The sequence below is a fragment of the Eurytemora carolleeae genome, unplaced genomic scaffold (genome assembly GCF_000591075.1).
Source record: "Eurytemora carolleeae unplaced genomic scaffold, Eaff_2.0 scaffold231, whole genome shotgun sequence".
Lineage (NCBI taxonomy): Eukaryota > Metazoa > Arthropoda > Copepoda > Calanoida > Temoridae > Eurytemora > Eurytemora carolleeae.
Genome location: NW_019396122.1, coordinates 285,382 through 300,272, shown reverse-complemented (window position 1 = coordinate 300,272; position 14,891 = coordinate 285,382). Strand labels below are relative to the sequence as shown.

The window sequence follows — 14,891 nt, the reverse complement described above, 5'->3', positions numbered from 1 at the left end:
CCCGTTGTTCTTACAATCCTAAAGGGAGTGTTCAAGGAAAATTAAATTGGGTAAAGGATCCGAATCCGAATCAAAATTAGATTAGATCGCTACTAAGGAATTGAATCTTTGCCGCAAACTCTGATTTACTGATCTCTTTATCTTTACAACTCAATGTCGGGGACCCTAGAAATTTCAAAGTATAAATTCTGTTAGATCAATTAATCCAAGTTTGAAATATCAAAGGTTTACAACATTAGGTTGCAAAGATATAGTGATTAGAAAATTTGAGTTTGTGGCAAAGACTCAATTCCTTTACTTCTATCTACAATGTCTGAAAGAGGAAAATGGTTGAACACGCTTAACGCTAAGAACGGAGAAGTCCGGTAAATTCACGGAATTCACAAAAATATGATTGATTCGGATTCTACCAATATCTCCTTTAATTTTTCGCAAAACACTCCCTTTAAATTAATCAAATTGTTTTACCAACACTATAAACTTTTTACAAAAATATAGAAAATGTATCTGTAAGTAACAATGCTCTTTGCAATGCAATTTAACTGAACAACTAAATGCGAAACTATTTTGGCAACATTCAAGAGTTGGAGGCGTTTTCCTTTTTATATTTTATTGGCCTAAGCACGTTGTAAGAGGAATTTAAAAGAAAACAGGACTTGCGCACATACATTTTTTATTTCCATTCTTGCTTGAGTATATTGTTTTGTAAGCACATTTAGTTTACAAGCTTTCCAGTATGAACATAGGCCAAAGAAATTGAGTCTTTGCCACAAACTCTGGTTTTTAAATCCCAATATCTTAACCACCCAATGTTGTAGACCTTAGATAATTCAAACTATGACTTCTGTTATATCAAACAATCAACGTTTGAAATATCTAAGGTTTACATAATTTGGTTGTAGATGTATAGGTATCAGAAAATTGGGATTTGTTGCAAAGACTCAATTCCTTATTGAGAATTATGGCTCTAATTTAAACTTTGCATAGTTTTAGAAAACTGTTAAGCGTAATTTTTGATTAAAGAAGTAAAAAATTAGACAGTAAAATTATGCTACGGGGCGGTTATTGTTATGATCTTGTAATTACATAGTGCCATACATACTGATAATACACTAAACCTGGAAAGAAAGGAACTGAGTTTTTGCCACAAACTTAAATATTCTTATCCCTATATCTTGGCAACCCAATGTCGTAGACCTTAGATATTTCAAACTATTAATTCTGTTAGATCAAATAATCTATGTTTGAAATATCAAAGGTTTATACCAACTGGTTGCAGAGCTATAGAAATAAAAAATTTGAGGATTTGGCAAAAACTCAATTCCTTTCCAGAGGATATTAAAACAGAATATGCTTTCCAGAAACAAATAGTACAATATTTTCGACATCAATTATTATAAAGAGGTTTCAATGCTATCGGAAAATCTTTTATGGCACTCTTTGATTAAACCGTCATTACATTTGATAATCCCATAGATTCTAAAGATCAAGTCAAGAATGTGAAACCAATTAAATAATTTATCCAGAAATGAGGAAATACATTTGTAATATGGATAATTCTCTGGAACAGTCCAAGCTTTATTTACCTTCAAGTTATGCCTTAAGCTATTGCTAACAGATGGGCTTTACTTTATATTTCAAGTTCGTTGCTACATTGGTTGTTTCTGATTAGATTACTAAGTTAGAAGGTCCAACCTAATTTTAATATACGATGTTGGTTTATCTTTCGTTAAAGTTACCTCTAATCTTAGTTTCCTTCAATTTTATACTGGCAAAAAACGATTTTGTCTTACTTTCCGTTAAAGTCTTTTCTTTATTGTGTTTTTAAAATAGGTTCGATATTTAAGTTCTTAAATTTAATCTGATGAAATATATTTGCAAGTTTAATTTTATTTGAAATCTTTGGTTCGGTCAGGAGACAGGTTTCTAATTTTATGTTCTTAGGTGAGATCATCAAGGAAAACAGGGATGAATAGATGTAGACTTATAATGACACTAGACTTTTAGGGCGCTTCCTGCACCCTTTCCTATTAGCAATTTTTCTTTTAACTGTTGCTTTTAAAGTCAGTATTTTTAACGTTATGAAAATTTTCTGTTTAAATTAGTGAATTTACGAAAATAATAAACGTCAACATTTTTTTCCTAATTTTTCTTTCAAATTTCATGGCCAATAAATATTGGATTATGCGAATTGCCAAAAAAAATTGGTCCCTATCTGTTCAGCCGTTTTGACTTTATTGTATACAACCAGTCAGACAGACAAGCAAATTTTTTTAAAGATGGATGCAAAGATTTGAAGCTGATTAATGCTGTTGAACCAACGAAACAGGTTAAGGAAAGGTTTGATTTCTGACAAAAACGTTGTGAAAATGGTTTCACATTTAGGTTTCTGACGCTCTGAGCAGCGATTTTAAGATGGTTTCTAGTTTCTCACGTGAGACTAAGCTCTAGTGTAATAGACTTGAAGATAGGATACAATTAAGGAATATTTCATTTCTATTGTTTACTGCCGCTGCTCTTTCCTAGATATTTGGGTGGGCTGGTTTTTGCCTGCAAAATGTCCATTATTATCAGGGTCAATTCAGCGCAGTTCCAACTCCATATTAGTTCCAGGATATACAGCTCTAGAGGGCAGGGGTAGACAAGTAGAGTAGGAGTAGAGAATAGTAGACTAGGAGAGTAGGAGCAGAGAATAGAGTAGACTAGGAGAGTAGGAGTAGAGAATACAGAGGGTAGACTAGTAGAGTAGAAGTAGAGAATACAGATGGTTGACTAGTAGAGTAGGAGTATAGAATTTACAGAGGGTAGACTAGCAGAGTAGGAGTGGAGAATACAGAGGGTAGACTAGTAGAGTAGGAGTAGAGAATACAGAGGGTACTCTAGTAGAGTAGGAGAAGAGAAAACAGAGGGTAGTCAAGTAGAGTAGGAGTAGAGAATACAGAGAGTAGACTAGCAGAGTAGGAGTAGAGAATACAGAGGGTAGTCTAGCAGAGTAGGAGTAGAGAATACAAAGGGTAGACTAGGAGAGTAGGATTAGAGAATACAGAGGGTAGTAGGAGTAGATAATAGGGTAGACTAGGAGAGTAGGAGTAAAGAATACGGAGGGTAGACTAGGAGAGTAGGAGTAGAGAATAGGGTAGACTAGTAGAGTAGGAGTAGAGAATACAGAGGGTTGTCTAGCAGAGTAGGAGTAGAGAATACAGAGTGTACACTAGTAGAGTAGGAGTAGAGAATACAGGGTGTACACTAGTAGAGTAGGAGTAGAGAATACAGAGTGTACACTAGTAGAGAAGGAGTAGAGAATACAGAGTGTACACTAGTAGATTAGGAGTAGAGAATACAGAGGGTAGACTAGTAGTGTAGGAGTAGAGAGAAAGTGGAGTAGAGAAGTAGTAAAGTGTGAGTCCTAATGTATGAGTAGGAGTAGGAGCGAAAGACGGGGTTGTTTCCGTGAAGAAGAAACAATAGAATAGATTGAAGGGAGAAGGCTCCCGGGTTTGAACCTGAAGTATAGAATAGTATATTGTAGCATTGTGTGGTTTAGTGTTTACCACAACCACGCTCTTGTTCTCACAACCTACAATCCTCTCCTTGTATCAGGGTATACCCCACAACACGGAGATATACAGTCTCATCATTCTTTACCCAAACTCATGTCCAACCAAAAGGTATGGAATACCATGGAGCAGGAGTCGAACCGTTCTCTCTCTCAAAAAGGTAATATTTTTAAATTTAAAAAGTCGGGTTTATTCAATGTAGTAACATGTCAAAAACCACAATTAAAAAAGACGACTTTTAAAGAACTTTTTCCAAAAAGAGTATCAGTCTACGGAACGGGTGGAATCCATCTCCATGGTATTCTATACTCCTTGTGTCCAACCCAGAAGAAAGGTAGGAAAGTAAGATTAAGGATGTTAAAGGTTCCAGGTCTCACTCTCCGGGTGGTCTCGTCCTTCCTACCTCGTCTAAACCAACATTCCCTATAATATGTCTGACGTATGATGGTCCAGTATGTGCAGTGGAATAAAATTAGTTTCGTAAAAAATTAATTATGATATTTTCTTATTTATGTCAGGTCTAATTATTTACAGGAGATTAAAACAGAGTACCAACTGGTAAAACATGGGCCTGGAGAAACCAAATGCCACTGAAATTGAAAATATTGCATTTCTAAAAATATATATGGAACAACATATTTATATATACATTTTACATATACAATTATATAAACCTAGAACTAGTAAAGAACCTACATACAGCTCATAAACCTAGATCTAGTAGAGAACCTACATACAGTTCATAAACCTATATCTGGTATAGAACCTACATTCAGTTTATAAACCTAGAACTAGTAAAGAACCTACATATAGCTCATAAACCTAAACCTAGTAGAGAACCTACATACAATTAATAATCCTAGAACTGGTATAGAACCTACATATAGCTCATAAACATAAACCTAGTAGAGAACCTACATACAATTAATAATCCTAGAACTGGTATAGAACCTACATACAGTTCATAAACCTAGAAATGTTGAGAACCTACATACAGTTCATAAACCTAGAACTGGTATAGAACCTACATACAGTTAATAATCCTAGACCTAGTAGAGAACCTACATACAGTTAATAATCCTAGACCTAGTATAGAACCTACATACAGTTCATAAACCTAGACCTAGTATAGAACCTACATACAGTTCATAAATCTAGACCTAGTAGAGAACCTACATACAATTAATAATCCTAGACCTAATAGAGAACCTACATACAGTTAATAATCCTAGACCTAGTAGAGGACATACATACAGTTAATAAACCTAGAACTAGTAAAGAACCTACATACAGTTAACAAACCTAGACCTAGTATAGAACCTACATACAGTTAATAAACCTAGAACTGGTATAGAACCTACATACAGTTAATAATCCTAGACCTAGTAGAGAACCTACATACAGTTAATAATCCTAGAAGTGGTAAAGAACCTACATACAGTTAATAAACCTAGAACTGGTATAGAACCTACATACATTTAATAATCCTAGACCTAGTAGAGAACCCACATACAGTTAATAATCCTAGAACTGGTAAAGAACCTACATACAGTTCATAAACCTAGAAATAGTATAGAACCTAGATACAGTTCATAAACCTAGAAATAGTATAGAACCTATATAAACATACATGTAAAAGTACAATTTATAAACCAGCTATAACAGAATGTATAAAACCAAAAAATTGGAATGGTACCCAGAAAGATTTTAGTTAATAAATACATTCTAATATTTTGTTTAAAACATGAGAACTTTTAAAACCCGGTAAACAAGACCACTTAGGACTTGCACTATGCTCCACTCAAACCTGTAGCACAGTCTCCAAACAAGTGACAAGTGAACCTCTGTATTGTGTTCTTTAAATGTTTGTATATTAACTGAATTGTACATACCAAGGTATTGTTGAACCAGGAGCAAAACCATTTAGAACCATTTCACATTGCTTACTCAGCTTTGATATCATTTATTAGAATTACAATAATCAATTTAGGAAAAGGTTGGCCTTGAGCATCCCTGGGTACAATAAGGTTTCCTTGATGAGAGAAATCCAGAGAATCTAGAACGACATGTGTGTCTGGCCAGGAGCTATACTTCTAAACAGAATTCTGAAGACGTGACATAATTTTTCATATTTATAGTTTACTAAACGACCCGGAGTACAATAGGGTGCCAGGGGGGGACTAATCCTCCTAGGGGAGAATAGGAGAACTACTGAATAGTAAATAATTCAAGGTATGGACAATCAATCGAAATATTGTGAGATTCTTGTGTAAATAATATGTGTACACATAAACATGTGAACCTTGAATACAATGCAATAATGAGAGGTTCATATTTTTAGTTGAATAATGATATATTGATTTCTTATACAACACAGCTGTTAGAAACATATGAATAATGGTTTATAAATGTTTCTCATAATATTTGCCCCAAAAAAAGTATTTCTTTTTTTGTCATAATATCCTGTTACTCTTCGATTTTGAAATATCCTTACTTTTTCTCCTATTAAGCATAAATCCTGATCAACTCTATTTCTTGTTTAAACCTTTCTCATTCTTTCTTGTTGTCGTGTATTCATTGTATTTTTTTCAACATGTTATCTTACTTTTTCCTTCTCCTCGGTGAATAGCTTTATTGTTTTACTTCTTGTTCAGTATGCATCTTTCCTTCTGTTCAGCTGATATTCTTACACTTTCCTCCTGTTCAGCTGGTATTCTTACACTTTCCTGCTGTTCAACTGATATCCTTCCACTTTCCTTCTGTTCAGCTGATATTCTTACACTTTCCTCCTGTTCAGCTGATATTCTTACACTTTCCTGCTGTTCAACTGATATCCTTCCACTTTCCTTCTGTTCAGCTGATATTCTTACACTTTCCTCCTGTTCAGCTGATATTCTTACACTTTCCTNCTGAACTTTACATAGAAACTGAATACTTGCCTTAGATTCTTAGTTTCGAATCCTGAACTTTACATAGAAACTGAATACTTGCCTTAGATTCTTAGTTTCGAATCCTGAACTTTACATAGAAACTGAATACTTGCCTCAGATTCTTAGTTTCGAATCTCTATATTTTTGCAACTTGGTGTTGTAATTCTTTGATATGGCAAAATTTGACCATTTAATTCATAGTTTAAAATCTAAAAGGTCTACTACATGATCAGGTTTCAAAGATATGAGGATAAAAGTTTAGAGTTTCTTTAAAAATATCATTTCAAGATAAAATTCTTAGTTTCTACAGAAACCAAACATAGAAATCTTGGAATTTTCAAAAATTGATGTTATTAGTATCATGAAAGTTGCAATTAAAAGCCGGTTAGATAGAATTAAGGCGATAATTCAAATTCGTCAATTAACAGTTAACTTTATTAGGAAAGGCAATTATAACAAATCCTCGAAATAACAATAAATAATTTTATCATCTTTTGTGTATAATCCTCTATCTATCAATAATTATTTGTGCAATTTCATGGTACGTATTGCCAACCAACGCTGGATATGTTCGTATTTGACGCAAAAATTGTGCAAATATAAAACACAGTAATAATTAGACGTTAAAATTTTATCTAATACTGGTTCAATTAGAATACTGAGAATACAGTATATATCTGTATAAATAAATCAAATCATAGAATAAAAAAATCAAATAATAGAATAAAGAAGAAAATATGTACATCTTCTTGTCTTTTTTACAGTCGCACACTGTTGAGTACCATCACTTAAAATCCATGGTTTTGCTTTTTATAGCAATATTATTCGCATTTAACTCACTAGGGTCATGTGAAAAATGTTTGATGAAAATAGTGAAAGCCACCAAAAATCTATGGGTAGCGATGACGATTATGTATCAGATTTAGAATTATGTATTAGGTTTCAAATAATTCGATTAGACTGAAAAAAGAAGAAAAAAAAACAATACTGTGACTGAGAAGATATTACATTGACAATAGTAGATTCTTTGATGTTTACCTAAACAATAAACTTATCTAAATCGTAAATCATCTTTGTTATTTTTAACCATCTCATTAAACAAGTTTCGACACAATGTAAGTTTAGAGCATCTTATAAAAATGAAGTTTATGACTGCACTGTGCGAATACAGGGATTAAAACATTTTAATAACTTTTGCATACGCCCTTAAAACTAGCGAGATTAATATTTTTTAAAAATTATTTTTGTCGCAGGAATTCTATTTAAAATGCTTTTTAATATCCAAAGACGCAATATTTTCCGTCGGACACTAATATTCATAAATCAGATCTTGGTTCTATATTTAATTTTTTCTAGAACACTTTGTTTTGAGAGGAAAAATTTAAATTCTGAAACTACTGCTAAAACAATGTAATAACAACCTCGCAATATATCTATGTAATATATCTATGTAATAACAACCTCGCAATGGGCAAAATTGCACTTTTTGCGATAACAATTCGTAAACTTAGAAGAATGAAAAATGCATGAACGAATATATATTAATCAAAGATTAGCTGCAAGCAGAATTGCACAACTCGATGCGTAACAGATTCAGTCTTTTGTTCCCGTAAATTACTTTCATGATAAACAGTATTTTTTAAGATATCAAACTAGGTTTTAAAACCAGCTGCTCATGTTGTGTCCTTAAAGCCTTGTTAAACAAACTCGGTTTGATCCAACGTCAGATGATAATCTGAACCTAATCTCTTCGGCTTCTCCGATACATAAACTTTTTGTCTAACCTTTCTTTTAAACTTCAACCCATCAATTAAAGCATCCAGAGAATGTGGAGCAAACCTTTGTCCTTAGTTTATTGGATTTTTGCATACTGAGATCCTTAGATATGAGCCACCCAACCCTCATTAGCAGTACATGTATAAATAAATACTTTAACTATTCCCCTGTTGGTGGAAAGTCGAGACTGCATCGAAAAAACTTGATGGAACTCAGTTAGAAAGTATATTTGGATATACAATGCATTTAATACGTATGTGTTGAGATAAATGATAGTATATTTAATAAAACATCCTCTTGCTCCTGAAGGACCTGAAGTGTCGGCAGTGTGTTTGCCAATTCCTTCTTGTCTAATATCTGGGTGTTGGATCAAAGATAAGATCGGAGAAATAAAGCATCAAGGCTGTCAGGTCCTACTTCTGTATTGCATATAATAAACCTGTTCACGTGAACATGGAAACCTTCTCCATTCAACCGTCCTAGTTTACATGGGACCTGGAGATAAGATCATTCATTGTAAACTATACAACCAAGTATTAAATTGCTCCGTCTAATAACCTGGAGTCCAGGTTTAGAATTGTTTAATTACGTTCCATTTATCCTTCATACAGTAATACAAACTTCTCATCCCTGGAAAATTATCCCCAAAATTCAGGTAACTGTTTGGTCTGGACCCCTTTGCTTAATAAAAATTAGAGTATCACTGGATCTTACATTTTAAACTGTATCCAGGTCTGGATCTGTATCCTAGGTCTGAAACTATATACGAGGTCTGAAACTGTATCCAGGTCTAGAACTGTATTCTAGGTCTGAAACTGTATACGAGGTTTGAAACTGTGTCCAGGTCTGGATCTGTATCCTAGGTCTGAAACTGCATACGAGATCTGAAACTGTATCCAGGTCTGGAACTGTATCCAGGTCTGGAACTGTATACGAGGTTTGAAACTGTATCCAGGTCTGGATCTGTATTCACGTCTGGAACTGTATCCTAGGTCTGAAACTATATACGAGGTCTGTAACTGTATCCAGGTCTAGAACTGTATTCTAGGTCTGAAACTGTATACGAGGTTTGAAACTGTATCCAGGTCTGGATCTGTATCCTAGGTCTGAAACTATATACGAGGTCTGAAACTGTATCCAGGTCTGGAACTGTATCCAGGTCTGGAACTGTATCCAGGTCTGGAACTGTATTCAGGTCTGGAACTGTATCCTAGGTCTGGAACTGTATTCAATGTCTGGAACTATATCCTAAGTCTGGAACTATATCCTAGGTCTGGAACTATATCTTAGGTCTGGAATTGTATCCTAAGTCTGGAACTATATCCTAGGTCTGGAACTGTATCCAGGCCTGGAACTGTATCCTAGGTCTGGAACTGTATCCAGGCCTGGAACTGTATCCTAGAAAGGGAACTATATCCTATGTCTGGAACTGAATACCATGTATGAAACTATAAAATAAGCTTGGAACTTTATCCTAGGTCTGGAACTGTATCCAGGTCTGGGACTGTGTCCTAGGTCTGGAACTGTAACCTAGGTCTGGAGCTGTATTCCAGAATTTTGAACTGTAACCCAGGTCTGGAACTGTGTCTTAGGTTTTAACTGTATCAATGCCTGGAACTGTATCCTAGGTCTGGAACTGTATTCTAGGTCTGAAACTGTATCCTAGGTCTGAAACTGTATCCTAGGTCTGGAACTGTATCTAAGGTCTGAAACTGTATCCTATGTCTGGAACTGTATCCTAGGTTTTGAACTTTATCCTAGGTCTGGAACTGTATCCAGGTCTGGAACTGCATCCAGGTCTGGAACTGTATTCAGGTCTGGAACTGTATCTTAGTTCTGGAATTGTATCCTAGGTTTTGAATTGTATCCAGGTTTCAAACTGTTTCTAGGTCTGGAACTGTATCATAGTTCTGAAACTGTATCCAGGTCTGGAACTGTATTCAGGTCCGGAACTGTATCCAGGTCCGGAACTGTATCCTAGATCTGGAACTGTATCCAGGTCTGGAACTGTATCCAGGTTTTAACTGTATCCAGGTTTTGAACTGTATCCAGGTTTTGAACTGTTTCCAGGTTTTTAACTGTATCCAGGTCTGGAACTGTATCCAGGTCTGGAACTGTATCCAGGTCTGAAACTGTAACTGTATCCAGGTCTGGAACTTTATCCTAGGTCTGGAACTGTATCCTATGTCTGGATCCGTGTCCAGGCCTGGAACTGTATCCAAGTCTGAACTACGTGTTGAACCAATTAGTTATGTAACCAGAGGTGCAGAGACTCATTACCAACCACACAATGTAATCATTCTACTCTGGAGTATATCAGTCTCCGGGCAACACGAACCTATCATTCTAAACCATTCCACACTTCACATTCTCAACATAATTTCTCCGATCCTTGTATTCTTCATGTTATTGTTCAACCAAGTTAATATTATACACACACCCATATTTATATTCCATTATAGATAATCCAGAAACTTCATTATCTTCGTAAATAAATTGTTATTATTATTGATATTATTATTGATATTATTAGTGTTATTGTTTTTGTACGCAAGAATTAGTAGAGCGCATTCTTCAACAAATTGTAATTGCGTATTTATTCATTGAATCTTGACCATGATCCCGGGAAATAGGAAACTATAATAAAGGAATCTAAATAATCCATAAAAAGCTTTAAACCGTTTAAAAATTAAAGATAAGAAGTGACAGGACGTGTCAGGAAGCGTCGAAAAGACTCTCCTCTACTTCTCTCAGAATGAGTGAACTCAAGCGAAACTAAAACTGAAGGTTTACGATAGTTAAATATTTTTAATTGTCGCATTAATACATTAATCTAAAGGTTGAAGACGTGAGAATAAATGGAACTATTAGCTGGTAGAATTATTAACAAAGCATACATTTAGTATTTATGAATTAATCAATGATTGGACGGATTGATGTTAAAATATTTTAGATTTGGTTGCGTGATCTGTCAGAAAACCTGGTGGAGAGGGAAGGGAGGGATGGGGGGCCTCATTGGTTCCGGAGTCAAATTTGTATTTCCCCCGAGAATCTTGAGTTTGAAATGGTTTCATTAAAAATGTAAATACGTCCTAGAATTGTCACCCTGGGACAGGTTGCAAGCTCCGAGTGGTTTAGTTGTATGTGTGTGTGTGGTAATGGAAATTATGAGTTTGAGGTCGGATTTGTTCTGATCCTAGTCTACTCCGGGCAATATTGAGACATATAGCGCCACATGGTTCCCTACTGAATATACGTAAATATGCATTCAATAATACACAATTATCCAGGCTTGGGTTAACACACCCCTTTACACCTTGAGCGCTCCTTCAATCCATCTAATTAATCTTCCGTATCATGATCGTTTCTCTTCTACTCATCTTGATTTTATCCATCCTTCCATGTCCTCTTCATCTTAGGAATCATTCCTCTCCTTGGTTTTATCCTTATCTACATATCCTACTCATCTTAAATAGCAATTCTCTCCAACTCATCTTTGTTCTATCCTTCCCTCCATGTCCTACTCATCTTAGATATCATTCTTCTCCTACTCATCTTGGTTCTATCCATCCTTCCATATCCTACTCATCTTTGGTACCATTCCTCTCCTACTTATCTTGGTTCTATCCTTCCTTCCATATCCTACTCATCTTTGGTAGCATTCCTCTCCTAGTCATCTTGGTTCTATCCTTCCCTCCATATCATACTCATCTTAGGTTTCATTCATCTCCTACTCATCTTGGTTCTATCCTTCCCTCCATATCCTACTTATCTTAGATATCATTCATCTCCTACTCATCTTGGTTCTATCCTTCCCTCCATATCCTACTCTCTTAGATATCATTCATCTCCTACTCATCTTGGTTCTATCCTTCCCTCCATATCCTACTCATCTTAGATATCATTCATCTCCTTCTATCCTTCCCTCCATATCCTACTCATCTTAGATATCATTCATCTCCTCCTACTCATCTTGGTTCTATCCTTCCCTCCATATCCTACTCATCTTAGATATCATTCATCTCCTTCTACTCATCTTGGTTCTATCCTTCCCTCCATATCCTACTCTCTTAGGTATCATTCATCTCCTACGCATCTTGGTTCTATCCATCCCTCCGGCCTCCATATTCTAAGCATCCTTTCATCATCTTTGTAAACTTAGAATATTTTAATTGATCTCGAAGAACTATATGTTCAGGAGACAAATCCGTGTTTAACTTATAAATGTCAAAGAAACCTTTTTATTTTGGAGGATCTAACTTTTCCAGAATAAAATAATTCTATGACCTTAAGTTCTTTTAAAGTTCTGTTCCTTTCTATCTTTATTATATAACCTAAACGATTTGAATATTTATATTCTATCCAATAACTATGAACCTAGTCAAAAGTTATAGTGTTAATTATTGCTAATAACCTGAAAACTTTAAAACTTTTACAACTTTTAACACTTAAGTTAAATTGAAACTAGAATTTGGATGGATGACTAAAATCGGTGGCGTATTTACTTTAACTTACAGCAGTTTTGAAGTTTTATGAAAAATTGTATTAATTTTATAATCATGTTCACAACTTTAAAGAATCGCCATGACATTTGTTCTACTATGATTTTATATAAACAAGTAGAAACCGTATTTTGTTTAATTATTTTTCTAGATGAAAGACATTCCTTATCACATTATTTTTGGATAGATTAAAGGCCTTATTAGATACTGCAGGCTCCAAGAGGTTTCTAGCTAGGGCAAATTAAGGGTCCGAGCGCTGCGGCTAGAAAATAAAATTTTAAAAATGAGATTTATTTTTTGCTGCTGGATGAACTAATTGTTTCTGGATGAATTATAAATGTATGGATGAAGTGTTTGTTGATTTGTGAATTAACTGTCAGCTGTAGGAATGGATAAGGAACTGACGTGAAACCTTCGTAGGTGAACACAAGGACGGATACGAGTATAGGAGCAGAATATTACTTAAATAGTCTCTCATAAAACAAACCTTTTTTGCTCCAGCAGCTCTAAACGTTAAACCCTCTGGCGATATAAATAACTCAGAGAGAGTTAATAAAATAAAATTACCAAAATGTTTCAGTTTCACTTTTCGGAGATATTCTGGTTAAACAGGAGAAAATTAAATCTTTAAAACAGGAGGAGGTTTACATTCTTTAATGTGAGAAGAGATATACTGTACCTATAGAACAGGAGAAGAGATGTCCTTAACCTATAGAACAGGAGAATATATGTCCTTAACCTATAGAACAGGAGAAGAGATGCACTGAACCTATAGAACAGGAGAAGAGATATACTGAACCTATTGAACAGGAGAAGAGATGTCCTTTACGTACAGACCAGGAGAAGAGATGCACTGAACCTATAGAACAGGAGAAGAGATGTCCTTTACTTATAGAACAGGAGAAGAGATGCACTGAACTTATAGAACAGGAGAAGAGATGCACTTAACCTATAATACAGGAGAAGAGATATACTGAACCTATTGAACAGGAGAAGAGATATACTGAACCTATTGTAGGAGAAGAGATATTCTGAACCTATAGAACAGGAGAAGAGATATACTGAACCTATAGAACAGGAGAAGAGGTGTCCTTTACTTATGGAACAGGAGAAGAGATGTACTAAACCTATAGAACAGGAGAAGAGATATACTGAACCTATAGAACAGGAGAAGAGATATACTGTACCTATAGAACAGGAGATGAGATATACTGAACCTATAGAACAGGAGAAGAGATATATTGAACCTATAGAACAGGAGAAGATATGTCCTTAACTTATAGAACAGGAGAAGAGATATACTGAACATATAGAACAGGAAAAGAGATATACTGAACCTATAGAACAGGAAAAGAGATATACTGAACCTATATAAAAGGATAAGAGATGTCCTTTACGTACAGACTAGGAGAAGAGATGCACTGAACCTATAGAACAGGAGAAGAGATGTCCTTTACTCATAGAACGGGAGAAGAGATGCACTGAACCTATAGAACAGGAGAAGAGGTGTCCTTTACTTATGGAACAGGAGAAGAGATATACTGAACCTATTGAACAGGAGAAGAGATATACTGAACCTATAGAACAGGAGAAGAGGTGTCCTTTACTTATAGAACAGGAGAAGAGATATATTGAACCTATTGATCAGGAGAAGAGATATACTGAACCTATTGAACAGGAGAAAAGATATACTGAACCTATAGAACAGGAGAAGAGATATACTGAACCTATTGAACAGGAGAAGAGATATACTAAACCTATAGAAGTGATGCACTAAATAGAAAAGAAGATGAACAAAATAAATAAAAATTCTAAGATATTTAGAAACAGATCGCTTTGAATGATGTTAGCAATGTATGTAGTACATTAACGTTTAAATTTTTTAAATGGAGTTCTCCATATTACTCTTGTAAACTGGGTTGCAATTATTATCTTCAGTTTACTCTTTCGATTATTATCTACAGTTTACTCATGCATTTATTATTTACAGTTTAATCATGCAATTATTATCTACAGTTTACTCATGCAATTATTATTTACAGTTTACTCATGCAATTACTATTTACAGTTTATTTTTCTAACTTTTAATATTCAATATTTCCCTGACTTTATAATATCCGCTTTAC

The 14,891-nt window shown here is 34.7% G+C and overlaps 1 protein-coding gene across 1 annotated transcript; it reads left to right on the top strand.

Moving 5' to 3' along the window:
- The first annotated feature begins 309 nt into the window (after positions 1-309).
- Positions 310-14,041, top strand: LOC111695573 (variable charge X-linked protein 3B-like). Its single transcript, XM_023464941.1, has 4 exons — positions 310-365; positions 3,545-3,717; positions 13,346-13,407; positions 13,784-14,041. The coding sequence occupies exons 1-4, from the start codon at positions 310-312 to the stop codon at positions 14,039-14,041; spliced, it is 549 nt and encodes a 182-aa protein (XP_023320709.1).
- The last annotated feature ends 850 nt before the right edge of the window (positions 14,042-14,891 follow it).